Genomic DNA, 27,845 nt, shown 5'->3' with positions numbered 1-27,845 from the left:
CGGCGCTCGTTCTCGGCAGAGCCTCTTTCCGAAAAGGCAAACATCCGGCTCCTTCTCCCACAAGGAAGGGGCCAGCCCTGAAAGCTCTTGCTGGTCTTCACTGGCCCCGTGCACCCTACCCACAGGCACAACAGCACTGGGCATCTGTGCTTAACCACAGACGGCATATCTCACAGCGCTCGTTCTCGGCAGAGCCTCTTTCCGAAAAGGCAAACGTCCGGCTCCTTCTCCCACAAGGAAGGGGCCAGCCCTGAAAGCTCTTGCTGCTCTTCACTGTCCCCGTGCACCCTACCCACAGGCACAACAGCAATGGGCATCTGTGCTTAACCACCGACGGCGTATCTCACGGCGCTCGTTCTCGGCAGAGCCTCTTTCCGAAAAGGCTAACGTCCGGCTCCTTCTCCCACAAGGAAGGGGCCAGCCCTGAAAGCTCTTGCTGGTCTTCACTGTCCCCGTGCACCCTACCCACAGGCACAACAGCACTGGGCATGTGTGGTTAACCACAGACGGCATATCTCACGGCGCTCGTTCTCGGCAGAGCCGCTTTCCGAAAAGGCAAACATCCGGCTCCTTCTCCCACAAGGAAGGGGCCAGCCCTGAAAGCTCTTGCTGCTCTTCACTGTCCCCGTGCACCCTACCCACAGGCACAACAGCACTGGGCATCTGTGCTTAACCACAGACGGCATATCTCACAGCGCTCGTTCTCGGCAGAGCCTCTTTCCGAAAAGGCAAACGTCCGGCTCCTTCTCCCACAAGGAAGGGGCCAGCCCTGAAAGCTCTTGCTGGTCTTCACTGTCCCCGTGCACCCTACCCACAGGCACAACAGCAATGGGCATCTGTGCTTTCCCAAAGACTCAGCATCTCACTGCGTTTGCTCTCGGCAGAGCCTCTTTCCGAAAAGGCAAACGTCCGGCTCCTTCTCCCACAAGGAAGGGGCCAGCCCTCGAAGCTCTTGCTGGTCTTCACTGTCCCCGTGCACCATATCCACAGGCACAACAGCAATGGGCATCTGTGCTTTCCCAGAGACTCAGCATCTCACTGCGTTCGCTCTCAGCAGAGCCTCTTTCCGAAAAGGCAAACGTCCGGCTCCTTCTCCCACAAGGAAGGTGCCAACCCTGAAAGCTCTTGCTGGTCTTCACTGTCCCCGTGCACCCTACCCACAGGCACAACAGCACTGGGCATCTGTGCTTTCCCACAGATTCAGCATCTCACTGCGTTCGCTCTCAGCAGAGCCTCTTTCCGAAAAGGCAAACGTCCGGCTCCTTCTCCCACAAGGAAGGGGCCAGCCCTGAAATCTCTTGCTGGTCTTCACTGTCCCCGTGCACCCTACCCACAGGCACAACAGCACTGGGCATCTGTGCTTTCCCACAGACTCAGCATCTCACTGCGTTCGCTCTCGGCAGAGCCTCTTTCCGAAAAGGCAAACGTCCGGCTCCTTCTCCCACAAGGAAGGGGCCAGCCCTGAAAGCACTTGCTGGTATTCACTGTCCCCGTGCACCCTACCCACAGGCACAACAGCAATGGGCATACGTGCATAACCACACATGTTATATCTCACGGCGCTCGTTCTAGGCAGAGCCGCTTTCCGAAAAGGCAAACGTCCGGCTCCTTCTCCTACAAGGAAGGGGCCAGCCCTGAAAGCTCTTGCTGGTCTTCACTGTCCCCGTGCACCCTAAACACAGGCACAACAGCTCTGGGCATCTGTGCTTTCCTACAGACTCAGCATCTCACTGCGTTCGCTCTCGGCAGAGCCTCTTTCCGAAAAGGCAAACATCCGGCTCCTTCTCCCACAAGGAAGGGGCCAGCCCTGAAAGCTCTTGCTGCTCTTCACTGTCCCCGTGCACCCTACCCACAGGCACAACAACACTGGGCATCTGTGCTTAACCACAGACTCAGCATCTCACTGCGTTCGCTCTCGGCAGAGCCTCTTTCCGAAAAGGCAAACGTCCGGCTCCTTCTCCCACAAGGAAGGGGCCAGCCCTGAAAGCTCTTGCTGGTCTTCACTGTACCCATGCACCCTACACACAGGCACAACAGCAATTGGCATCTGTGCTTAACCACAGACGGCATATCTCACGGCGCTTGTTCTCGGCAAAGCCTCTTTCCGAAAAGGCAAACGTCCGGCTCCTTCTCCCACAAGGAAGGGGCCAGCCCTGAAAGCTCTTGCTGCTCTTCACTGTCCCCGTGCACCCTACCCACAGGCACAACAGCAATGGGCATCTGTGCTTAACCACCGACGGCGTATCTCACGGCGCTCGTTCTCGGCAGAGCCTCTTTCCGAAAAGGCTAACGTCCGGCTCCTTCTCCCACAAGGAAGGGGCCAGCCCTGAAAGCTCTTGCTGGTCTTCACTGTCCCCGTGCACCCTACCCACAGGCACAACAGCACTGGGCATCTGTGCTTAACCACAGACGGCATATCTCACGGCGCTCGTTCTCGGCAGAGCCTCTTTCCGAAAAGGCAAACATCCGGCTCCTTCTCCCACAAGGAAGGGGCCAGCCCTGAAAGCTCTTGCTGGTCTTCACTGGCCCCGTGCACCCTACCCACAGGCACAACAGCACTGGGCATCTGTGCTTAACCACAGACGGCATATCTCACAGCGCTCGTTCTCGGCAGAGCCTCTTTCCGAAAAGGCAAACGTCCGGCTCCTTCTCCCACAAGGAAGGGGCCAGCCCTGAAAGCTCTTGCTGCTCTTCACTGTCCCCGTGCACCCTACCCACAGGCACAACAGCAATGGGCATCTGTGCTTAACCACCGACGGCGTATCTCACGGCGCTCGTTCTCGGCAGAGCCTCTTTCCGAAAAGGCTAACGTCCGGCTCCTTCTCCCACAAGGAAGGGGCCAGCCCTGAAAGCTCTTGCTGGTCTTCACTGTCCCCGTGCACCCTACCCACAGGCACAACAGCACTGGGCATGTGTGGTTAACCACAGACGGCATATCTCACGGCGCTCGTTCTCGGCAGAGCCGCTTTCCGAAAAGGCAAACATCCGGCTCCTTCTCCCACAAGGAAGGGGCCAGCCCTGAAAGCTCTTGCTGCTCTTCACTGTCCCCGTGCACCCTACCCACAGGCACAACAACACTGGGCATCTGTGCTTAACCACAGACTCAGCATCTCACTGCGTTCGCTCTCGGCAGAGCCTCTTTCCGAAAAGGCAAACGTCCGGCTCCTTCTCCCACAAGGAAGGGGCCAGCCCTGAAAGCTCTTGCTGGTCTTCACTGTACCCATGCACCCTACCCACAGGCACAACAGCACTGGGCATCTGTGCTTTCCCACAGACTCAGCAGCTCACTGCGTTTGCTCTCAGCTGAGCCTCTTTCCGAAAAGGCAAACGTCCGGCTCCTTCTCCCACAAGGAAGGGGCCAGCCCTGAAAGCTCTTGCTGCTCTTCACTGTCCCCGTGCACCCTACCCACAGGCACAACAGCACTGGGCATCTGTGCTTAACCACAGACTCAGCATCTCACTGCGTTCGCTCTCGGCAGAGCCTCTTTCCGAAAAGGCAAACGTCCGGCTCCTTCTCCCACAAGGAAGGGGCCAGCCCTGAAAGCTCTTGCTGGTCTTCACCGTCCCCGTGCACCCTACCCACAGGCACAACAGCACTGGGCGCCTGTGCTTAACCACAGACTCAGCAGCTCACTGCATTTGCTCTCGGCTGAGCCTCTTTCCGAAAAGGCAAACGTCCGGCTCCTTCTCCCACAAGGAAGGGGCCAGCCCTGAAAGCTCTTGCTGGTCTTCACTGTCCCCGTGCACCCTACCCACAGGCACAACAGCAATGGGCATCTCTGCTTTCCCAGAGACTCAGCATCTCACTGCGTTCGCTCTCGGCAGAGCCTCTTTCCGAACAGGCAAACGTCCGGCTCCTTCTCCCACAAGGAAGGGGCCAGCCCTGAAAGCTCTTGCTGGTCTTCACTGGCCCCATGCACCCTACCCACAGGCACAACAGCAATGGGCATCTATGCTTTCCCACAGATTCAGCATCTCACGGCGCTAGTTCTCGGCAGAGCCTCTTTCCGAAAAGGCAAACGTCCGGCTCCTTCTCCCACAAGGAAGGGGCCAGCCGTGAAAGCTCTTGCTGGTCTTCACTGCCCCAGTGCACCCTACCCACAGGCACAACAGCACTGGGCATCTGTGCTTTCCCAGAGACTCATCATCTCACAGCGCTCGATCTCGGCAGAGCCTCTTTCCGAAAAGGCAGACGTCCGGCTCCTTCTCCCACAAGGAAGGGGCCAGCCCTGAAAGCTCTTGCTGCTCTTCACTGTCCCCGTGCACCCTATCCACAGGCACAACAGCACTGGGCATCTGTGCTTTCCCACATTCGGCACATCGCACGGCGCTCGTTCTCAGCAGAACCTCTTTCCGAAAACGCAAACGTCCGGCTCCTTCTCCCGCAAGGAAGGTGCCAGCCCTGAAAGCTCTTGCTGGTCTTCACCTTTCCTTGGCGCCCTACCTACAGGCATAACATCACTGGTGATCTGTGCTTTCCCACAGACCCAAGACCTAAATTGGGTCGAATTCTAGGTGTAACTGTGCTTTTCAAAATATCCCTTATAATTTAAAAATTCCTAATTGTTGGTTTTTGTTTTTCTTCTTTAATTATAACTGCTTTTTCTTCACTAGAATGGTGTGAGGCTTTGCACTAACCCTCGATCATTGGATCTGATCTCTTGATCAGCTTTTCGGATAAATTAATCTAGAAATTCATGAGCTCTGGGGTTGTGTTCTGTGAAGAATACAGCCTCTGATTCTCGTGGAATGGTATACAATGAACTAAAAATGGAAAACTTCTTGTATGTTGGTGTAAAAACACTAAGCCTAAACCTGACATCCATAATTCTATCACTGATTGGTTCAACTTCCTTTTTGGACATGAAAGCCTCTCATTGTGAGCCCAGTGACCCTAGCAGTTAATGTAACGCATTTATGTAAACCACGTTTATAGTATTTGATCTAATTGAGATGGGGTTTTATTTCTTGGAAAGAGTTATTTTTCTCTTTGTTTACTAGCATGTGTATAAACACAAATCAGATCTTCATCAATAAGGTCACCATTCTTTCAGCCTAGTGTTTTCCCTGGTGTCTTTGTATTACATTTCTAAGTAGCATCTTACCATAAGCTTAGATAGATGTCTCAAAAAAAAATTTTTTTTAAGAAAGGAAAAATCCTGGAGTGGGAGGGAAGACTTAGTGTTAGTTAGAACTAATTAAAAGGAAGACAAAGCAAAACTGTTCCCTTCTTGTTTGCTCTGACTGTACGTGATGTGGGTTGTGGGTAGCCATAGGGAGGGTGGAAGCCTTGCATCTCTCTTTACAAGTCCTCTCTCTCTCTCTCTCTCTCACACAGACAACAGAGTAAAAGCACTGCAGCCTCAGGTGCTTCTAGTGTTGGAGGCACAGTTAGCTTTATTCTTAAAGCTAACTCAGGTCTTGGTCTAAAGTGTGTGGGGTTTTTTTTGTTTTGTTTTGTTATTTTAAATAAACGTCTTTCTGCGTGTATTTCAAAGCCAAACCTGGATCTTAGTGTGGTCTGAATAAATCACTGGGAAGGCTTGCCAATTATTGTTGAACAGTAAAGCAGCAATGTTAAAATCAGTCCAGATTTTTTTTTTTTAAAAGGATGCACAAAAACTTATACTTTGAATATTTCTTGTCTTGCTCTTATGTTAGCTGTCATTCTACACTTCCAAATCTGTGCTGCTGTCCTACTGTTACTACTGCCAAATCAAGAAACTGAATCCTATTTGTTTTCGTATCCTATTTCAGTAACTGCAAGGATCTCTAGTTGGTATTAGTCCTCAGAGGCTGCAGAAATGCAGAGAGTCATGCGCATTGCTTTAGCACCGTCAAGCACAGCTGTGATCCTTCCTGGCTGAATTTTCAGTTTAACCAAGCTATTGGGTTTTAGGAAACCACTGTAATTTAAATGCAGCACTCCAGCAGTGAGATTAGCCTTTTCCTCCTATTTTCTGTCCCCTTTCCCACTTGCTTTATGTGAGTTTCTGTTTAGTCTTCTGTTTGAAATGGGAGTTAATACATTGACTGTTGATTCTGGTTTTTTGAGGGCTTTCTTTATTTGGTTACTTTGGTTTTTTTGTTTTAGTTTGGGTTTTTTCCCCAATTCTTCTGAAGTATTACCTTAGGGTTGTATACAAGTTCATGGAGGTGTTGTTTCTACTTGACCGATTGGAGGGACTGGCAGGAAATACTTCAGTAGAAATTTAAAGGAAAAAAACAAAGACACAAGAATGTAGGATCATTGGAAGATGGCCGTTGGGCAAACGTACTAAATAGTACATTAATTTTCTATTTGCTGCTTTTGGTAACTGTTCATAGAAAGGAGTGCTTTCATCTCCTTTAAGAAATCAGACTGTTGCCTGCAGGCCATATAATAACTGCTTCCTAAAAAAATACAAGAACTAATATTAACTGTTATGTTTCAGTTACTGGTCAGTCCTAGACTGTTTAATGCCAGACTCCAATAGAGAGCTTTCCTAATTCCTTGTTTGCTTCTGAAAACCCGCAAAGTGATAATGGTTGTGCCTGCCATGAGAGAACATAGGCCTGTTTTTCCACATGTGAAGAAGAGCAGCATGTGGAGCATGAAGCTTCAAAATACTTGATCAGACTTCCGTTTTTGACAGAAGTGGGTACCAAATGTTGTGAAGGGAAGGAAAGTTGAATCTTCTGGTAAGATTTGCAGTGGAAAGAAGGTCTCTTGTTCCAGATCTGGGTGCTCCTCTCCAAAGGCACGTTTTCAAGAATTTTTTTAGTTAGTGTTAATGTTGTCTGTGCTTTCCTAAACATCTAGAGAAGACATGATTAACTGGAGTGAGGAAACATCTTCTGCATGTAAATATTTTGTCCCCAGAGTCTACTAAAACTGCTCCCTTGGATTCTTCCACTACGTTAGGTAATAAAGGACAAGGGCTTTTTTCCAAGGAAGGATTTTAATCTCGCCTCCGATCCATTTAGTGACATCTTGAAGCTGTTCAGTTTACGCTGTGACACTTTATTCTACACTTCTGAACAACCAAAGTCCTAATAAGCAGTGATTCAGGTGTCTTTCTGATCATGTTTTGCTAGTGTAAGCTTAACTGCTGCTTGCGGCATAATATAATTCCATATTCTGGAAAAGGAACAAGCTAAGTGTTACCCTGTTTACTTGTGGAAAAGCAGCATTTCACTATTAGTTCTCAGTAAACGCTGCAGCCTATTACAAACTAGCGGCCTGAGGGCTTCACTCCTGCAGGGTGTTCCAGGAGGTAGGTGGGAGGGAGGAGTGTGGTTGCAATGGAGAAAAAAATTACAGGACTGTGCTCTGACTCCATGTTTTCATCATCTTTAAAAATTGGTTTTGCTCTGATAGTAAGGAGCATAATATTAAATTCTCACACTTCCCAAACTAATTTGGATAGTATGGCCTGTGGTCTAATAAAATACAAGACATCAGTATTCTCTGTTTTTGTAGGCTGCTCTGTCATGGTAAACACCTTTATTTCACTAATTTGAGCAGTCTGGTTTTTGCTAGACAAAGTGGTGGTTTACTTTTATGGCTGATGTTCTGGCTTGGTCTTTTTATTTGGGTGTTGTGGGGTATGGTGAGTTTGGCATTTTTAAACTTAGTGACAGGAGGGGCAGAGTTCATGGTTGAGGGCCGATATGCCTGTGTTTTATTTTGCCAGGCAGCTACTGTCTTCATAAAAGCATAACTGTGTGCATTTAGAAGTGATGAGATGTTAACTGATTAATTGACAAGCTACACTGCAAATAAGTTTCCTGTAGTGATGCTTCCTTCTCAAATACACTGAAATCCTTTTTAGCTGAAAATTGACAGATGTGAGCATTTGACAAGGGTCCCTCTCTGAGATACTTTGGAGCAGTAAGTTGATGTCGTGCGGGTTTGGTTATTTTAGTTTCTTCTCATTAACCACACAGGCACTCTTAAGGTGCCATAGGTTTGGACTTTGTTTTGAGCAAACACAAATTACACGGGCTTGGCAGTGCCCCTGTCAGTGACACTCAGAGGATATAGTGCAGACTTTCAGACTACAGTAGACGTTATCTATTGCTATGTTTTGACTGTAGAACTTGAATATGTGTTTAATTTTTTGTGAACAGATAGATGAGTCTCCTGCATCTCTTTCTCTGGCCCACCTTGCTAAGGTATAGATATATTCTTGTCAAATTCTTTAAAAAAAGAAAAAGTGTTTGCCTAGTTTTTTAAAATCTTATACTGTGATCTATAGCTGGATAACTGTTGTAATGGAAACAAAACTTTAATTTAATTTTTATTAATTTAAAGTATTAATTTTAACTTTAAAATGCGTGTCTATTTTGGTACTAGCCTGTAAAGAGTAGTTCCCACTTTGGGAAGATAGAAGGGGAGTACCTTATTATTACCTCAACGTAATGTTGCACTATTACTCATCTTCCAGACACAAAGAAGCAGCATTTCAGAAGCTGCTTACCATTTCTCATATGTTTCATTAATTTTGCATTGGAAACTAACAGTTTTTACAGAAGAATTGAATGGGCTGTAAGTTACGGACATTTGGAGGGGGGAGTGTGCAACAGCCAAAAGAGAATCGTTTCTGTAAGATGGACAATTGCATGGCTGTTTTTGAATTTCTAGCCATTAAAGTTACAGATCCATTCTTTTAATGCTGCACAGTTTCATAAATGCTAGTATATAGACAGTAGACAACATAATCTAATTTGTTTGAATGCAGACTGTGTAAAGTGTGAAAAGGTACCAGATTGTTTCTAGGAATATAGCAATGTGTATGTGTGGCATATTAGCAGATGTGACCTTCTGGAACTGTTGTAATACCATGTTTTGCTATGGAACTGCTTGCATTTTTTGCTCAACAATGTGTACCTTCCTCTGGGAAAGCACTACTGGCTGCACTTTGTGAAAAGGCATAGGGCTAGCCAATGAAATAACTAGTCTTTAAAGTTACAAAGCTTAGAGAGGGCAGGGCCTAATGCAGAGGAGCTAGTTCTTTCTTCTGAAAATGAAGGCTGGAGTTCATTTCCAAGAAAGAGGAATCTCTTCGCACTGGTCACTTCTTTTCCCTCTCACTGAAGAAATTAAATTGTGTGCATCTGGGGGAAAAAAAAAAACGTTTGGAAGGTAGCCACCAAAAGAACTTGGTCTCCATTAGTGCTGTCCCTAAACATGTCCCTGGTTCTGTAAACTTATGCCAAATTTTCCTCTAAAATGTGAAGAAGTGTCCTTGTGGTGTACACATTTAAGCTTTTGAGAAATTTCAGTATTCCAGAAATATACAGGAACATAATGGAAAGCAGCTCAAACCTGTTACTTACTCTAACCTCTTTAGTGCCGACTGGCTTGGCATGGAGGCAATGTGTTAAGAGTTTTCTGGTTTATTATTACTACGTGTGAAATGCCATATTTGAATTTTGGTCTATTCCTACTAATGTGTTGTGGGTTTTGGATGTGTTTTGTAAACTCTCTGGGTTCAAAGAAATTAGTCAAGTATCTGTAAAGTTTTCTGTAAATGTTAAAGGAAATGATTTCATTGGCGTTGATCTGGATTATGTTACTGTGGAGAAAAAAATGGTGTCTATGAAACATCCATTTAATAGAATGTTGAAACTAGTTGGTTGCTTTTGTGAATGAACGCATATAAAAACAGAACCATGAGTGGTTGATCTGAGTGGTTGATCTGAATGCTAGGTGCTTGAACGTCCACATCCTTTACAGCCTCTCCCTTAGACCCTGCTTGGATCTGGACTAGTGTGAAATAAAAACATTGGAACAAATACTACTTTGAAAAAACAGCTGGCTTCAATAATTTGAAAGATCTATTTCTGCATAAGGTTGATATTACAATTTGTATGTTAAAAGGACACAGTCAACGGGAAAAAAAAATGCAGGTTGTGCTTCCTGTAGTTAAATCACTTAATATGAAGAAGTTAGTAGAGGGAGAAACATGCAGTGTGGACTGCGTCCAGCACATGATGGTCAAATTTGTAGTGACAAGAATCTTTTGTCTTGCTGAGGGATTATAAAAAGCTTGCTTCCTTTTAATGCTTCTGTGTGGGAAGCTGCATTTCAGCAAGCAAAAACAACTTCCCTAACTCTTAAGTTGTGTGTCCCTTTAATGCTGCAAAACGTAAATAAGGATACTTGCATGCATCTTTCTCAATTAAATGTACAGTGGATGTCTTCTTCAAATAGGCTGGAGCTTAAAAATCACCTTAAAAATACTGGATCATGTAATGTTGTCTACATATGCCTTCGGTCCACTTGGAGGACAATTGGATTGGTTACGCAAGTCTTTCTGTAAGGTACAAACAAAGCCTAACGTTTTGAGTGCCCAAGAATGCTCTTGTCAAGTAGGTTAACACGCACACAAACACCATGTAATAATTGTAGCGTTTGCTACATATCAAGGTGCTGCGACTAGATCACTGGTCGGCCTGGACCAGGGAAAGAGACAGATAACACACACAGTGTGAGCATCAACTTCCGCCTTTTATTGTGCAGTTAATTCCTTTTATACTATCAAGGGTAGGCGGGATTACAGATACGTCATAGGGCTGCGACTAACCCTCCATCTTTCCGTGACATCGCGAGATCTTCCAAACGCCAAACCCTACATCTCCCCCTCCCTATGACTAGCTAGCTTCTATGGTTATGAACAGTTCTACGCAAAGAAATAACTGTGTAAAGTACTATGAGCATAAGCATATTTCTACAACTAAGTTGAAACACTGTATCTTAAACACACATAAAAGTCCCATTTACCTTGCAGAGCAAGGATCTCCTTTACAGAGAATTCACACAAGTGGTAAATGGAAAGTTAAGGCTAGGAAAGAATTACTTCTATTACTTTATAAAGTTTATCGTTGGTATGCTGATGTTAAGGCTTACTGTCTGGGGCATCCAGATTCCCGGCTGTGAGCGATTCTGACTCTTCTGTTGACACTTGTTCGTACACAACGTTTTCAGCTCCGTCTCTGACAGCCGGATCCCATAAAGATGCGTATTGATGGGCTCTGAGAGGGATGTCATCGGGATACACATCAGGGCCCCCCAATTGGTTTTGCATCCACTGCCAGAAATTTGTAGTGGATACCCAAGGTGTCACAAGCCAGGAAAGGATGACAGCGATCTGTAAAGAAAAAACACTCAAACACTACGAGGTTAAAGCAGGACGAACCATACGACTAGGGACCCATTTCAGTAGCCCTTCAGGCATCTGTACACAGGCATACCCTCGCCCGAGACAACGCAGCTCAAACGGCCCATCCCATGGGCGTGTCTGAGGGTCACGCACGCGGACCAACGGGTAGGGGCCTTTCTCTCCCGTGCTCGTAAAATGTCGTTGCGCTGCCGTCTGCTCCAGGTCCCCCCGAACTGTCTGATTTAATGAAGTTAACGCAGTTAACAGAAGACGCTGTGTACGGAGAACAGGTGAGTTATCCCGTAACCAGGAGGGCTCCTCCTGCTCCCCCTCCCTAAGCCGATTGAGCAGGGTCTTTAAGGTTCGATGTGCTCGTTCCAAAATGGCTTGGCCGGTGCTATTATAAGGGATGCCATTTTTACTTAACAAGCTGAACAAGGTAAAATTATTACAATAGCTAAAATCACAATAACTACAACAATGCCCATAATTCTTTGAGTCAGCCTGGTGCCCCTAATGACCCGAACCATGAGGACTACGAGGAAGATGAACCATCTATACATTCCTGTGTCATCTTGCTCCGCGAACTCAGCCCAGCAATCAGTAGGTGCCAGCTTTCCGTGGGCGTCCCCACAGAGGCAACGATGGCCTCATCATATACCAGCCCGATGCTCTTCGGAAAATCCCGGTATCTATACATTTGCAGAGGAACGGGTTTTAGCACACGTGGCCAGCGGGTGCCAAAAGTCCACCTTGGTTGTAATCTATGATGCATGTGCTCGCTGGCCAGGCGCGCTGCACGAGTCATAGCCATCTTGTCTATTGGTTCGTGGGCTTTATGATGCGGTTGAGGTGCACAGAGAATCTTGACCTGTTATGTTAGCCAAGGTGACCTATACATTAGTTTTTGACTGAGGTGGTATTCATATTGCCACACCATCTATGATGCTCCAGATGATGATGGTTGTGCAAATTCAACAGGAGTCCGTCGTGGGCCTGTATCTGTGGAAACACAATCAACCTCGTTCCCAGGTTATTAATGGAAATAGACCTTACCCCTAATTTTGGCTTTAGCTAACTTTTACGTTCACCCCACACTGTCTTCCCGAAATCACACTATGTTTAATCAAATTATGCTTAACACACTTTTTACCTAAAGCAAGTTCTATATACAATAAGGCATGTTGTTCTAAAAACCTCTCTGAAGGACTCAATGTCCGCTAGTCCTCTGTAATACTCTATTAGTCAGAATCTGTCGGATCAGTGGCTCCAGCACCCGCCGGTGCCATCCCAGTTGCCATTGGGACAATTCCGGGTCCAGCATCAGTGCGAAGCCATGGCTTGACCCACTTAGCCGGGATCCAGCAAAGGCCTCAATCTGTAAGCAGACACATATACCCTCTCCCAATAAGTTTTACTTCTGCCGGTCCGCACCATTTCCCGGATTCTGGGTCCTTATACATTACCATGATTCCTGTACTTTGTTGCGTCCTTTCCGCCTGTAAAAGAGCATGATGCACTACCATTGGTGGGTCTTTGTGATCACCTGTAAATCTAAGATAATTTAGCACAAATAAGGCTTTGGCCAATCGTTCCTCTGGGAGTAAGCCCTGGGTTCTCCCCTTTTGTTTTTGCAGCATGCTCTTTAAGGTTTGGTTGGCCCGTTCGACAATAGCCTGTCCTGTGGGAAGATGTGGAATACCCGTACCATGGTGAATTCCCCACAAATTACAAAATCGAGCAAATCGTGTAGAACCATAGGCTGGGCCGTTGTCCGTCTTAATTTCTTTAGGCACACCCAGCACTGCAAAGGAAGCGTGAAGATGTCGTTCAACATGTAAGGCCTTTTCTCCAGTTTGTGCCGTGGCCCACATGGCAGCAGAATAGGTATCAATACACACATGCACATAACGCTTTGCACCAAACCACGTGACGTGGGTGACATCCATTTGCCACAACTGCAATGGCAGAAGACCTCGTGGGTTAACCCCACAGCCCAAGCCCAGTTCTTCCTTTTGATAATCGGGGCATGCTTTGGCGATACCTTGGGCATCAGTGAGTGGTAAGTCAAATTGCTTTGCTAACATCCTAGCGGGTTGGTGCAAGAACGCATGTGATTGCCGTGCTTGTTGAAAACAATTCCCTGGAGGAGGCTCCCACGCCGCTGCAACCAGTTGGTCAGCTCTGTCATTTCCCATTTCTCATGTGCATGTGCGGTCCTACCAAAGAGTTCTACCAGAGGGGCCATATCGTTATTAGTGATACCGCAAAGATTCCGCACCCACTGGATATCTCCCACAAGCTTCTGGACATCATGTACCGTTGAAATTTCTAATGTTATTTGAACCTTCTGAGGTTTAACATTGCTAGCATCTATGTGCCGCCCCAAATACTTCCAAGGTGCTGCCTTTTGCACCTTTTCAGGAGCAATTATTACTCCGCGATGGCTTAAGATGTCCTGCAATTGAGTTAAAATTTCATCCTGTGGCAAGTTCCTTCCCACTATCAAAATGTCATCCATATAATGATAAATAATTAACTGAGAAAACTGCTTTCTTACAGGCTCTAATGCCCAGGCCACATACACCTGACACATCGTGGGGGAATTGCGCATTCCTTGTGGTAACACGACCCAATGGTATCTCTTATAGGGCTCTGCCTTGTTAATCAATGGTACCGAAAAGGCGAACCGTTCAGCGTCATCTGGGTGCAAGGGAATGGTGAAAAAACAATCCTTTAGATCTATAATTAACAAATCCCATTTTTCTGGAAGCATAACTGGAGACAGCAAACCCAGCTGCAGGGCTCCCATACTGTGCATCACTGCATTCACAGCTTTGAGATCATGTAACAGTCTCCATTTCCCAGTTTTCTTGGGAATGGTAAATATTGGTGTATTCCATGGACTAGTAGAAGGAACAACATGTCCCGCTCTCAGTCGGTCCTCAACTAACTCTTGTATTTTTAGCAGCCTTTCAGAATTTAGCAGCTACTGATCAATCCAAACAGGCTCATCTGTTTTCAATGCCAAAATTTGGATTGATCAATGGCCATGATGGAGGCCAAATATATTGTGAAATAATCGTAACATCAGCTCCTCTATTGATTGTCATCGGTTTCTTGACGATAACTCAGTCAGGCCCTTCCAATTGCACTACCTTTTCTGGTTTACCTCTTGTTACGTCCATGGCAAAGTATACCTGCGGTTTCCCTGTGGAGCCAAATCCACCATCTCCACGTTGTACTTCACCTGGGTTCGGGACACACGACCTGAATGGAACTAATTGTGCTATTCTGGTACCTCTAGGAATAGAAACAGGAGGGATTAAAACATGAATCATAATTTTCACAGTCCCACAAAAATCTGCATCAATAAGCCCTGGGACTACCAGAATTCCTTTTAGAGCTGTTGAAGATCGCCCCATTAGAAATGCACTAAGCCCAAACCCCAGTGGTCCCTTTATGTTGAACGTGTACTGCGGTTTCCACGTCCACTCCGGAGCTTCCTGCAGAGGCGGATCTGGTACTTGTGAGGCTGCCTGAGGGCCGGCAGCCCAAACCCCTTGCATTTGTGTCGTCGCGCAAGGGGCCTTGGCGCTCGGTGTAAAGTTTCCCTTCTTCCTGCATTCTTGGTGGTATGGTTATCTTTCTTACAACTGTTGCACCGTCTTTTTGTTAGCAGAAACTCTACATTGACTCTTGATGTGTCCAAGTTTACCACAATTAAAACACTTGACCGAGGATTTCTTACTGGCTTTATCAATAAGCGGTTTCCGTATTGACTCACAGCAGTCTTTAATTTCTCAAGGACTTTCCAGTGAAACACCTCCCATCTTTTTTGTCCATTATTTTGTACAACAACTGAGAATGCTTGGAGCATAGTCCCGTCCACAAGGGCATTTTTTATTACTCCCCTCCAATGTCTCTCCCTCTCGTCCACAGCGGCTACTGCAGGCGGCTCCGCGTCTATCGCAGGCGCAGTTGGTTTCACCGTCTCTGGTTCCAAGAGGCGGGATGGATTAAATGATGGTGGCGGGGGCGCGGATGGTTCTGCCCGGGGGCCAGCCGCAGCCACGGCTGGCAGCAGCCATTCCATGGCCGGCTGACACATGCCGCTGCAAGTGGGCGGGGGGGGGGGGGCTGGAAAAAGAGGGGCCGAGGGAGGGGCCGGAGGAAGCGCCGGAGGGGGTGCAGCTGACGGCTCAGCAGGCATAGGCTCAGGCAAAGGCTCAGGAGGCTCAGTCCACTCTCCCGGCAAGGGCGCCTGATTTCCCCCGCAGGGGGGTGTTTCCTCCTCCGCCACAGTCTCCAACCCCCGCTGTCTCCCAGTTATCACCTCCGCAGGTGGCCGTTCCTCCCACTCTCTCAACTGACGGTATAAATCTCCCTTGACATCCTTGCCTGGAACCCAGTCCAGGAGGCATTCCTCTAAGTCCTTCCGAACCACCCGCCGCAACTCCTCCCATGGATACTGCGGAGGGGGCACATCCGGCCCCGCTGGTGCTGTCCCTACAGGAAAAGCTTCCGTCTCTGCCGTACCCTCCGCGTCCATGCCCGGAGGGGGTGCAGCTGACGGCTCAGCAGGCATAGGCTCAGGCAAAGGCTCAGGAGGCTCAGTCCACTCTCCCGGCAAGGGCGCCTGATTTCCCCCGCAGGGGGGTGTTTCCTCCTCTGCCACAGTCTCCAACCCCCGCTGTCTCCCAGTTATCACCTCCGCAGGTGGCCGTTCCTCCCACTCTCTCAACTGACGGTATAAATCTCCCTTGACATCCTTGCCTGGAACCCAGTCCAGGAGGCATTCCTCTAAGTCCTTCCGAACCACCCGCCGCAACTCCTCCCATGGATACTGCGGAGGGGGCACATCCGGCCCCGCTGGTGCTGTCCCTACAGGAAAAGCTTCCGTCTCTGCCGTACCCTCCGCGTCCATGCCCTCAATCAGAGATGGACCGCTCTGTGAACCCCGCTCCATGGCCGCCCACTCCGTCTGAGTCTGACTCACTGTCCCCGAGGGCACTATCTCCCGCTGTTTCTGAGGCGGCGCTTCATCCGCAAACAAAGCAGCTCGCGCCACCAACCAGCACGCCCCAGCCTTCCATCCTGCGCGACCACCTTCTCCACCTTTCCCCAACTTTGCAATCGTTCAGCAGCTCCACGCTCGCCCGCAAGCGCAGATTGGAGCAAAGACTCCCGAATCTCTCCCCATTTGGGAGGGCTCAAAACTTCTCTAGGAGACCCAATGTCTCCCCGGCGCAGCATCTATAGGATGCATTCGCCCGTGGGGCCCTTCCTAATCGAACCGCAGGCACCCTCCTCATCAGCCAATACCTTTAATACCTTAATCACTTGCGCAAGTTCCATCTGCGCCTGTGCGACCGATCACGTCAGGGTCACCACTATGTAGTGTTTGCTACATATCAAGGTGCTGCGACTAGATCACTGGTCGGCCTGGACCAGGGAAAGAGACAGATAACACACACAGTGTGAGCAATCAACTTCCGCCTTTTATTGCGCAGTTAATTCCTTTTATACTAACAAGGGTAGGCGGGATTACAGATACGTCATAGGGCTGCGACTAACCCTCCATCTTTCCGTGACATCGTGAGATCTTCCAAACGCCAAACCCTACAATAATGGTGTAAGGGCTCCCCAGAACATCTTCAGGACAATGGTATTTTCTATAAGCAGCTGTTTTCATGCAACCTCAGCTAGTGTTGTGCTGCTCTTTACAGGACTGGGTGAGCGGTGTTGTCCTTGGCTGTGTGGGCTTAAATGTATTTCTAATGTGCGTGTCAAATAATTGCCTGTTAAACAGACTGCCAATCTGGCTGAAACCAGTGCTTCCGAAGAAGATAAAATAAGAGCTATGATGATACAGTCCTGCCATGAATATGATCCAATCAAGTAAGTGTTGATAATGTCAAATCTGTTCTTTGAAGATTATGGAAAAAACTGTAGAGGTGTTTGGTTTAACAAGAGAGAGGCATGCATACCTTGTTCGTTTATTCCTCCAAAACTTGTAGTTACATGAAGAAACCCTTGGGTCCACCTCCATCATCATATACTTGCCATCCTTGCAGAAAACCTGGCCACTCTATAAAGAACTGCCCAACAAATGGGGTAAGATTGTGGGGGACTTCTGGTGTTACTTGGTTTTTAATTGTTTTACCCTGGCAGTTAGGTAACAAGTACATGAATGCTCACGTGAAGAATTGTTTCTCTTGGGGTGAAATACAGAGCTTATATGGCAATGTTGCCAAGCCTTTCAGAATTCAAGGGAAACCTGGAATTAGAAATGTAAAATGTTCTTTTTTCTAGGTCATGGACATGAAATGTGTCCATAGATCTTTCTCTGTGAGCTTTCATGCGTGGTTTTGTACATTTCAATGTTATTGGAAATTTTTCTGGTTTTAACTCTTTTTAATGACAGTTCATAGGTTTTAGTATTTCGTATAAAAAGATGTTTCTGTTGACCCCATCTACTGAACATTTGTGTGTTTTAATTAGACAAGCCTCTGGTTGCGTCTTCATGCTGTTTAATGTTAGTCACTGAATGTACATGCATGAGGTATGAATTTAGCCTTCATATAGAGATGGTGAATGTAAGTTTCCCCAGGGAGTGATTCAGAGCACTGAATTAAGCTCTCTCTCTGAATTACCCTTTGGAGGAGGAGGAGCGGCTTTGTGTCTCTTCTCTGAGTGGATGGTGAGCTAAGGGCTGTTTCACCCTTGAGGAACCTGAGGGTAAGCCAAAGAATGTCGACCGAGTTCAAAACACTGCTCAAGCCTTTGGAACATCCTGGCTGTATTCATTTAGGAAAAGAAGTATTTTAGTCGAGCGACCTTTACGCTAGGTAAAAGGAGAGGATTAAAGGCTCTTGCTGCTTAAAATCATCATTGAAATGTCATTTTAAGTGTGGGTCTTAAGATGCAGTATGTCTGCATTTCTTGTCTCAACAGGACGAAAGTTTTGGGTCTGTTTCCAGAATGAAAAAGAGCACAGGAATTCCAAGGAGTTTCTTGGTGGAGGTGAAAGATCCCAATACGAAGGGTGTTATGCTGACAAAAACTGGAAAGTACGCAATACCATGTCTTAATGTGTAAGTATGGAATTAAGTGGACCGACCAAAAAGTGAACGAGAGAAACCGTGCATAAATGTCTGTATTGGCTTTGTGTGGCAAGGTTTTGGTAGCGGGGGGGTTACAGGGGTGGCTTCTGTAAGAAGCTGCTGGAAGCTTCCCCTGTGTTCGAGAGAGCCAATACCAGCCAGCTCTAAGACAGACCCGCTGCCGGCCAAGGCCGAGCCAATCAGCGATAGTGGTAACGCCTCTGTGATAACATTTGTAAGAAGGGGAAAAAATTTGGGACAGAGGGAAAACAGCAGCTGGAGAGAGGAGTGAGAACATGTAAGAGAAACAACCCTGCAGACACCAAGGTCAGTGAAAAAGGAGGGGGAGGAGATGCTCCAGGCGCCAGAGCAGAGATTCCCCTGCAGCCTGTGGGGAAGACCATGGTGAGGCAGGCTGTCCCCCTGCAGTCCATGGAGGTCCACGGTTGAGCAGATATCCACCTGCAGCCTGTGGAGGACCCCACGCCGGAGCAGGTGTGTTCCCGAAGAAGGCTGTGATCCCGTGGGAACCCTGCGCTGGAGCAGGCTCCTGGCAGGATCTGCAGCGCCGTGGAGAGAGGAGCCCATAGTGGATCAGGCTCACTGGCAGGACTTGTGACCCTGTGGGGGACCCACGCTGGAGCAGTGTGCTCGTGAAGGACTGCACACCGTGGAAAGGACCCATGCTGGAGCAGTTCGTGAAGAACTGCAGCCCATGGGAAGGACCCACACTGGAGGAGTTCATGAAGGACTGTCTCCCATGGGAGGGACCCTGCACTGGAGTAGGGGAAGAGTGAGGAGTCCTCCCCCTGAGGAGGAAGGAGCAGCAGAGACAAGGTGTGATGAACTGACCGTAACCCCCATTCCCTGTCCCCCTGCGCCACTGGGGGGGGAGGGTAGGTAGAGAATTCAGGAGTAAAGCTGTGCCTGGGAAGAAGGGAGGGATGGAGGGAACATGTTCTGACATTTGGTTTTATTTCTCATTACCCTACTCTGGTTGATTTGTAATAAATAGAGTTAATTTTCCCCAAGCTGAGTCTGTTTTGCCTGTGACGGTAATTGGTGAGTGATCTCTCCTGTCCTTATCTTGACCCACAAGCTCTTTGTTATATTTTCTCTCCCCTGTCCAGCTGAGGAGGGGGGGTGATAGAATGGCTTTGGTGGGCACCTGGCGTCCAGCCAGGGTCAACCCACCACAACGTCTGAGTGGCAATGCAACGAGGTTGACCTGCATCTGTAATGAGGAGGGAGGAAGTGTTGTCATTGTATCTTAACCTTAAAATCTGTGATGCTTTGTAATGTTGATACAGGGTGGTTGTACTGTTCATGCCCCTGGAACTTGGTTAAACTTGTGGTATGCTAAGAACCTGTATTTCTGCAAAAGATTTCAGTAGTGGTTACAGTGGGAGTCGTTCTCTGTGAAAGCTCGTTTTGCTTCTGCTTTGTGTTTCAAAGGCTTCTTGCAAAGTTTAACAAATAGCTGTTGGGCTGAGATTTCCTCCCTCTGAGTTTTATTAGATCTTATGGGTGAAACAGGCTGCAGATTTCCTGTTGCTATGAACTAAGAAAATACTGCTGTGTGCTGACAAGAGTGGCTGTTTTAAAATGCACTTGGTAGCACTTTGGGGTTTCCGTCATGGATCTCCTTTTGTAGAAGCTGTAACATGGACTTCTTCCATTTATAAAATGTAATTACGGGGAGACTAAGTTTACCCTGAGCCTGAAATTTACATTTACCCTCTGGCAAAGGAGAGCTGGGACTCATTTCACCAGATTTCTAGCTGCCAAGAAATGATTTTTCTCATCTGAGCTAATTTCTTTGTTGATCCACTGAATGGGAGAGCTCTGCAGCAGGAAAATTGTTCCCCCTTCCCTATTCTAGTGTGGTGGCTATAGAAAAGTAGTTTCAACTAAATGCCTATGTTTTAGAAGGCTAATGTGGAGTGAGAAGAATTCCATCTCCTGTCTTCCTTTGATAATATCCAAACCTTGGAAAAGTTTTCCTTTACCCACCTTTAATTTGTTTCTTTTTCCTTCCCCTTTCCCCTCCTCCAGGGAAGCTTATGCTAGAAGAAAGAAGGAAAAGCCTCCCTTTTTACCAGAGGAACCATCCTCTTCCTCCTCAGATGATCCTATTCCAGATGAGATTTTATGTCTCATTTGTAAGGAGGTAATGACTGATGCAGCTATTATGCCCTGCTGTGGAAACAGTTATTGTGATGAATGTAAGTGTGAACTTCCATGTTTGTTAATTCAAAACAGCACATATGCTCTTCTGAAAGCAGAAAGAGGAGATAGCGAAATTATTTTGTTACCAGTTCTATTACATACTTAAGTATACCCTGACTAGGAAAGGGCTCTTCTCGTTTAAAGGGAAAAAAAGCCACAGAGCTTTAATAGTTAAATAAATGAATAGTAAAATAAATAGCTTTTTAGTTAAATTTACATGCGGAAGGACGAGTATGAGAGGAGTGGCTGATTGTGCAGGTGATTGCAGTATTGGATATTGAGTGCATTTAGTTTGCCCACAGCCCTTTCTCTCATACAAAACTATATAGCCAACTCTGGTGACTTATGGTGGTCTGCAACAAATGCAGAGTTAGAGGCATTTAATCCACATTTTTCTCCACGGGAGAGTTGGTTAAAACCTTCAGAACGCGAACCTAGTAATGGTTTTTTGAACCTACTATTCGTTTTTTTGAGACAAGTTTTATTCGTTAACCTCGAGGGTGGGGACTTCTCACTGTACTATATAGTGGGAAAAAGACCAACTGAAACATCAAGACACAGCCTACTCTACATCTTCAAATGTTACAACAGTGACATACCAAAACTCTAGAGTTATTTGCTGCATAGTAGAAATTTTTTACGCTATTGAACCTTTATAGCTTCATGCTCTCAATTCAAGACCATATTCACCTGTTGATCATATACGTGTTTTTATAGTTGATTAGAAGCCCCAAAACTTCCTTAGTTTGGCTAAATGCTATTTTGATTATTCTAATTGTACACAGGTATTAGAACAGCCTTACTGGAATCTGAGGAACATAGATGCCCAGAGTGTCATCAGACAGGTGTTTTGCCTGATGCTTTAGTGGCCAACAGGTGCCTATGCCAGGTACCCTGATGACTTTTACGTAAAGTGCTTGTAAGAATAGGCTGTTTGTAAAAAGCTGAAAGGGAAGGAAATATTAATTTACATCTGCTTAAGCAAGGTTGGATTGAATAAGGCTAAATTCACCTTTCCAGTACATTATCTGTTATCACAGAAGCTTACAACTCCTTGGAGACAATCTGGCAAATTCAGGTCATGCTTTTGTTTAACGCGATTGCCTCACTTTCAAATTCTGTGTTAACATGGCAGTACTTTGAATACAGACACTCTGAGTTACCAATCACTAGTATCAGTGTTTAATGTGATGTGTTCATGTATCGGCATGTTGATTTCTTTTGGGATTGGTAGCATTTACAGCTAATTACACAAGTAATTTTACTCTGTAGAGGCTTTTGTTCGTATATCTGCTGAAGTTTCCTATTACCTTTTCGTAAATGTTTTTCTGCCTCTAGGCTGTGAGCAACTTCAAAAATGGAGCTGGTTACAGAAAAAGGCACCGTCAGCAGATTTGGCACCAACAGCAGCAGCAGCTGCCACTGCCACCACCCCCACTCGTGACTCTTACACCTCCTGCTGCTCTGGTGACTGCTGCTGAAGCTTCTACATATTCGTCTCTGTCAATCAGCAGTTTGTTGGAAGAGAAGGTAAGCTTTGTTTCAACATTTGCAGCGATTCTTGTATTTTAGTAGAGCTTATTTTCCAACTGTCTGCATTTATTCACAAGGGCTGTCAGATTCCTGTACTAAGACAACCAGCATTACCAAGTCGTCTGGGCCCCCAAGGACAATCAACACTCACCACTGGTAAGGCACTGTAACTTTAGAATTTCTTTTAAAAAATGATCTTCAGATAAACTGAATGGGGTTTTTTGCTTTTTTCCTCTCTCCGCTCCAAAAGGTCATCCTGCGAGAGCCAGTACAATTTGCTCAGCAGGTGGCAGACAAGGCTGGGAACCGTAAATACTCTACAGAAATTCAATGTATTAATACTTGTAACCTGTTAAATGAGGCTGTAACACATAAATTCTACAACAACTGATTTATAATGAAGTAAGTGTGCACAGATAGTTGTGTAGAATACAAGTGGTCCTTAATTTTTAAATGGCCTAATTTGAATTGGCTTCAACAAAGGGGTATTGCTCGCAGTAAGATTATTTACAATAAAAGTCCAGTGCATAATTGAAAAGAGGACTCTGAAAAATGCACGCTTTTTGAGGAAACCATAAGAGCATATAAAAATCAAATATAATTAAAGGATCAGGTGGAAAGCCACCCTTTTGCTTACTGGCTGGATAAGGCTGAAGAAATTGATTTCCCAATAGAAACCAGCCTCCAGCATTCTTTTTTGAACAACTTAGTTGATTCTGATGGAGCAAATCATTGGAAAAGTCAAGGCTGTTATTTTATGACAATTTTGAGTTTCTTCAGTTTAGTCGTCTCAAATAGCCAAGCTGCTTTCTCTCCATTGGAAAGAGAAGAGCCTGATTTATCTATTATTGCTGTGCCAAGTCAATCCTTCAGTTTTTTTATATACTTGATGTTAGATAGACTGTAAGGGTGCACTGTGTTTATAAAATCTCAAAGAGAAATCCAAACAAAAATCGGGATCCATCCCACAGATGATTTAAAATCTCAGATTCAGTAAGCAAGAAAATAACAATGCAGGGACAAGAACAGGCCAAGTACATCATCATGAGGCAACAGCACAGGAAGCGTATGTGGAAGAGGTTAAAAGAAGTTTGAGAGAAGATGAGTTAATATTTGTGCAGGACTTTGAAGGTTAGAAGTGCGAAATATGAAGTGTCTCAAGGAGTAGCAGAGGGGCGGTGGGCACATGGCATGTGGGACATGGGAGTTTCTGTTAAGCATGGGCAGCCTCCGCCCGCAGCTGCAAAGCTGAGTGTAAGGAGAGAAGACCGAGGGGAGTGTTGGGGGTGAGGATGTGGAAGGCAAGTATGAGGATCAAGAAATGAGTGTAATCTCAAATGAACAGAAAGCAGGAAGAAAAATGCTTAAGTTGAGAACAAGAAGTGCTCGCCACCATGCTCCCGCTTCCTTCGCTGTCCTCTTTAAAATCAGACAGAGTGTAACAAACAGTGACACATGTTTTTGGGTTTCTTTAGAGGTCCAAATCGAGGACGCCTGCACAGTGAGTATACCCAAAGGACTCAGGCCCCAGCACTACCAGAATCAACACCAGTCCTTGTGCCTGTGCCTCCAGCTCCCTTGTATCCTCCAGCACGCCATGCACTTCCTCTTCCACTGGGAGTACCACCACCACCGTTTCCTCCTCAGTTTCCACCTGGCCAGCCTCCATCTGCTGGGTGCACTGTCCCCCCCTCCAAGATATCCCCCAGCTCCTGCAAACATGTCATCAGCTTGGGTTCCAAGAGCAGTACCCATGTCTCCTTCAATTACCATCCCAAGGACTCAAGCATCTCCTTTCTCTAGGGAGGAGTTTTACAGAGAACAACGGACTCTAAAAGAGGAGTAAGTATTTGGCTCAATGAAGCTGCGTTGTTCTTCATTTTTGTATTTTGATCGCATATCGAGCTGCAGTTACACTCAAGTGCACCTGACATTAGCAAATATGACAGTGTTTTTTCCAATATACTTTTTTGTTGCAGATGGTAAACATGCAAAACTAAACCAAGACAAATGTAATTCTAAAACTTTCCCTAAAACTTGTAGGAATGCTAAACTGTTTTTGCTGAAATAGGATGTTCCCCTGTTGCATTTGCATGCAGTCTATATTTTCTCATATTGGCCATGTTTTGTTTCTTGGTGCCTTTTTGTAATAAAGGTCAAACTTATTTTAACAGGGAAAAGAAAAAGTCCAAACTCGATGAGTTTGCCAGTGATTTTGCTAAGGAATGGACGGAATGTAGAAAGATTCCAAAGGAGCGTAGGCATTCGTTTTCCAGGTAACTGGTTTACATGTCTGTAATGGAGAAGCAGGTTGTCTGGAAGAATCAGGGGGAGTTCCACTGCACCTCTCTCTCATTGGATGGATTGGATGATTCAAGGGATTAGCAGGGATAGAAGTTCCATATGTAGGTTACTAGCTCAAATATGGCAGAGATTACAGTTGACTGATAGTGATAATGGGGCAGCAGTTGTTAAGGAACAGGGGTCTCTTTCCCTAAAGCTTCTCTGCAATGACATCCTTCACCTCCTGAGAGCCGTGAGGAGGCTAGGAACTGAATAGGTGTAGTAGCCTGATTTTCTGCATCTCCCTGTTCTGATTGTAACCATTACCTCAAAGCACATCAGAGGAGATATGTGAGAGAAATTGTCCTCCTCTTTTGTCTCTCTCCTGTGGGTACACGGAGAGATTTTAAGCTGGACTGCAAACTGGTGGCTTCCACTAGAATTTTGTTGACATTGTTAAATGAAAAACAAGAAAAACTTGTGAAGAAAAATCTCAGGGTAGCTGATGTTTTCTATCCCCCCAAATCACTTGGGCAGGAGTCTGAACAGCTGTCCCTTAGTAATGCTGTCAGTAGCTTTCCTAGAGTAATGGCATTGAGTCATATTACTCGAGGCTGGGTTTAGAAGCGTTTAGATTCGACTTTTTCTTGAAGCGCTGTTGCTATCCTTGGTTAGAGCTAGAGGTATGTGCAAGATTTTGCTAGGACATTGGGCTAGAAGCGTTGATTGTAAGACTGCAGTGCAAGTATTTTGCATCCTGTACAAATTGCCAAAGAAGTAGTGAAGTTAAAGAGACTAAGCTGGCATTTTAAAATTGAGCTTTACTGTCTTCAGGCCAAAACGTGTTTTCCTGGTGTTTGATACTGCACTGTAGCCATTAAGACTTGCTCTTTTTGCATCCTACTGCAACAAAAATAATTTGTGCTGCATGTAGTTGCAGAGTAGTGAAAAAAAGTGTGCATTCACATAGCAGTAGAGCCCACTATACACCACCTTATATCAGCGTCCCGATCCAATATCGGGGAAGGTTCTTAAATGATCCCAAGAGTGAGATTAAGACACAAACGATGTCAGATGCTGTACAACCTTCCAAGTTTTATTTTCTATAACAACCTACAACTGCGTAGAACAGAGGGAAGAAGAAAGGAAAACGAGGCAGACCTAAGCAAGAAAACGGAAGAGAGATGGCAAGACTGGTTACCACCACCACGAAGCCAGCAACGTCCCCCTGAGTCGGTCCCGATGCAGGTGATGGAGGGTAGGGTTCTTCTGCTGCTGCCAGCCAGGTGTCTTTCCTTCAGGTTCAGGTGTCACAGTCCTTCAGACGTCTTCCAGGTTCAGGCCTTCCGCTTTCGAGTGGGGAGTACGCAGTTCTTTTATTGTCCCAGTCCCCACGATTTCTCTGAAAAGTCCACCCATTTCCACAGAACTCATTACCATATGTGCCGCCCCGTGTCCCTCCATGGGCGCATGCCCAGGTGTCATGGTGGTTTCTTCACCTTGCTTGTGGGCAAGCACAGCTCGGCAGGCACGGATATGGTTGTTTCTTCAGGGACATGTTGTGCATACTCCCCCACAACAACAGGATGTTGAGGCAGCAGCAATGTCGAGACAGCCAGCCAACACAGTCTCTCACAATCAGCCAATAGCTATGGTAGTTCATGTGGTAGAAGTGAGTGGAAACAGACTTACCCTTCCTCTATGTCTTTCCACTAACAAAGCAACAGCTGTTCTGTCTTGTGAGCAGAAACTTTTACATGTTAGTAAGTTGTTCAGTTGGCAGTAGCATTATGTCAGCAGCTGAAAGAACATAAGTGTATGGAGAGTCAAACCCCCAAACCAAATCTGGGAGGAAAAAACTGGGGAGAGTGACTGTTTTGAATTAACTTCTTGTGTGTGTGTGTGTGTGGTGTTTTTTTTAAGGTCCAAGCCTCCTTCTAGTGCTTCATCTTACTCTAGAAGTTTCTATACCTACTCCAAGTCAAGACCAGATTCTTCCCCCTCTCGCTCCCACTCTCGATCATTTTGTCGTTCCCATTTGCATTCCTACTCGCAATCGCAGCTGTATCCAAGAAGAGGCAAAGGGAAGAGTCATAACTATTGTTCTAGGTCGAGGTCACCTGGTAATAGAGCTGGAAATTACCCTGAAAAATCTTCTGGAAGAGCGAGCCCTGTCATCAAAGATCCTACCAAATCAAAAGAGAAGGAAGTGGAATATCCACAGGGAGATGGCAAAGGAAATAAACATCAAAAACACCAGAAGAGAAGAAAAGGAGATGAGAATGAAGGATTTCCTTCATTTCGTGAAAGATCTCCTCAAATGGAACCTCCTGCGAAAAAAGTGAAGGAGGAGTTGCCAAAGACAGGCGGTGTTGAAACATCTTCCTCTCAAAAGGGTGAGAAGGTTCTTGGTACCCCACAGAAAGTTCACCCAAAAGTGACAAAAGATCACCCAGAAACCAGACCAGCCAAGGAGGAAAAGGCAAAGAAAGACCACAATGAAAATGACAGTGAGAGTAATGTATCTGCAAAAGATGAGGAAGCTGCAGGAAAAAATCCAAAAGACCCCAAAGAAAAGTCTGCTGATAAGGTGAAAGAGGATACAGCAGCACCCGCTGCAGTTGACCAGCCTGAAGCAAGCAGAAGTCAAAGCCGTCCCAGTGTTAGCTGTAGTCAAAGGCCTCCTGAGAGTCAGCCTTGAAGCCACAGCAGCAGTGCCAGCTCAGGAGAGAGTCAAGACAGCAAGAAAAAGAAAAAGAAAAAAGAGAAGCAGCAGCATAAGAAGCACAAGAAGCACAAGAAGCATAAGAAACACATTGGAAGCGAAACGGAATTGGAGAAGAGCCAAAAACACAAACACAAGAAGGAAAAATCGAAGGAGAGCAAAGATAAAGATAACCAAAACATGAAATCTGTCACTACATAGAATGACGGATATTAAAAAAAAATGACTTAATTCCTAAGTCATCTGTATTAAATTTTGTTAAAATGTAAATGAATTCAAGCGTTGCAAATAGTGACATGGAAGACCCTGTGCTGCACTTAAAATATTGCTGCTTGATTGTTTGATTTTTACATCAGAGCTTCATAAAAGTGAACATTTTGTAGAGAATTGTGAGTTGTGGCCATGTATCATGAAAAGTTTTGCTGGGGCATGTTATTTTTAACCATTGTTAATTAGTTTGGGTGGGGTATACTGCAAAAATTTTCACAGCTGAATTTTGTTTTAATTGCCTGGCAGAAGAAGGTGGTACCTGTTATAAAATAGCAGCAGCAAAATGCTTTGCAGAATCCATTACAGCCCTGTTATGTCACTTTTTGGTTATAATAAATTTTCAGTAAACTATGCAGCGTGATGAGATTTCCAATGATAGCTGAACATCAGCAGAGAAGAGACTAGTGACAGAAAAAAGGTACCAGTAGAAGCTTGCTGGTAGCTAACATGTACAAAAAATAACATATCAAGGGGTTTCATTTTGAAAAGACAGGTAGGACTTTAAATCTTTTGAACTGATGCAATGTGGGGAGGTGCTGCCAAGAGGTATGG

The 27,845-nt window shown here is 46.0% G+C and overlaps 1 protein-coding gene across 1 annotated transcript; it reads left to right on the top strand.

Moving 5' to 3' along the window:
- Positions 1-7,634: 7,634 nt before the first annotated feature.
- Positions 7,635-27,644, top strand: LOC138683213 (E3 ubiquitin-protein ligase RBBP6-like). Its single transcript, XM_069774756.1, is given in 13 exon segments — positions 7,635-8,157; positions 16,960-17,048; positions 17,168-17,264; positions 18,105-18,244; positions 20,309-20,478; positions 21,268-21,371; positions 21,821-22,012; positions 22,093-22,171; positions 22,266-22,323; positions 23,491-23,701; positions 23,703-23,857; positions 24,190-24,291; positions 26,222-27,644. Coding segments are annotated over 13 exon segments (2,244 nt in total). The 5' UTR covers positions 7,635-8,088; the 3' UTR covers positions 27,000-27,644.
- Positions 27,645-27,845: the final 201 nt, after the last annotated feature.

The sequence above is a fragment of the Haliaeetus albicilla genome, chromosome 32, assembly GCF_947461875.1.
Source record: "Haliaeetus albicilla chromosome 32, bHalAlb1.1, whole genome shotgun sequence".
NCBI classification, from domain to species: domain Eukaryota; kingdom Metazoa; phylum Chordata; class Aves; order Accipitriformes; family Accipitridae; genus Haliaeetus; species Haliaeetus albicilla.
Note: the sequence above shows the minus strand (reverse complement) of the source record. Positions and strands in the feature narration are given on the sequence as shown.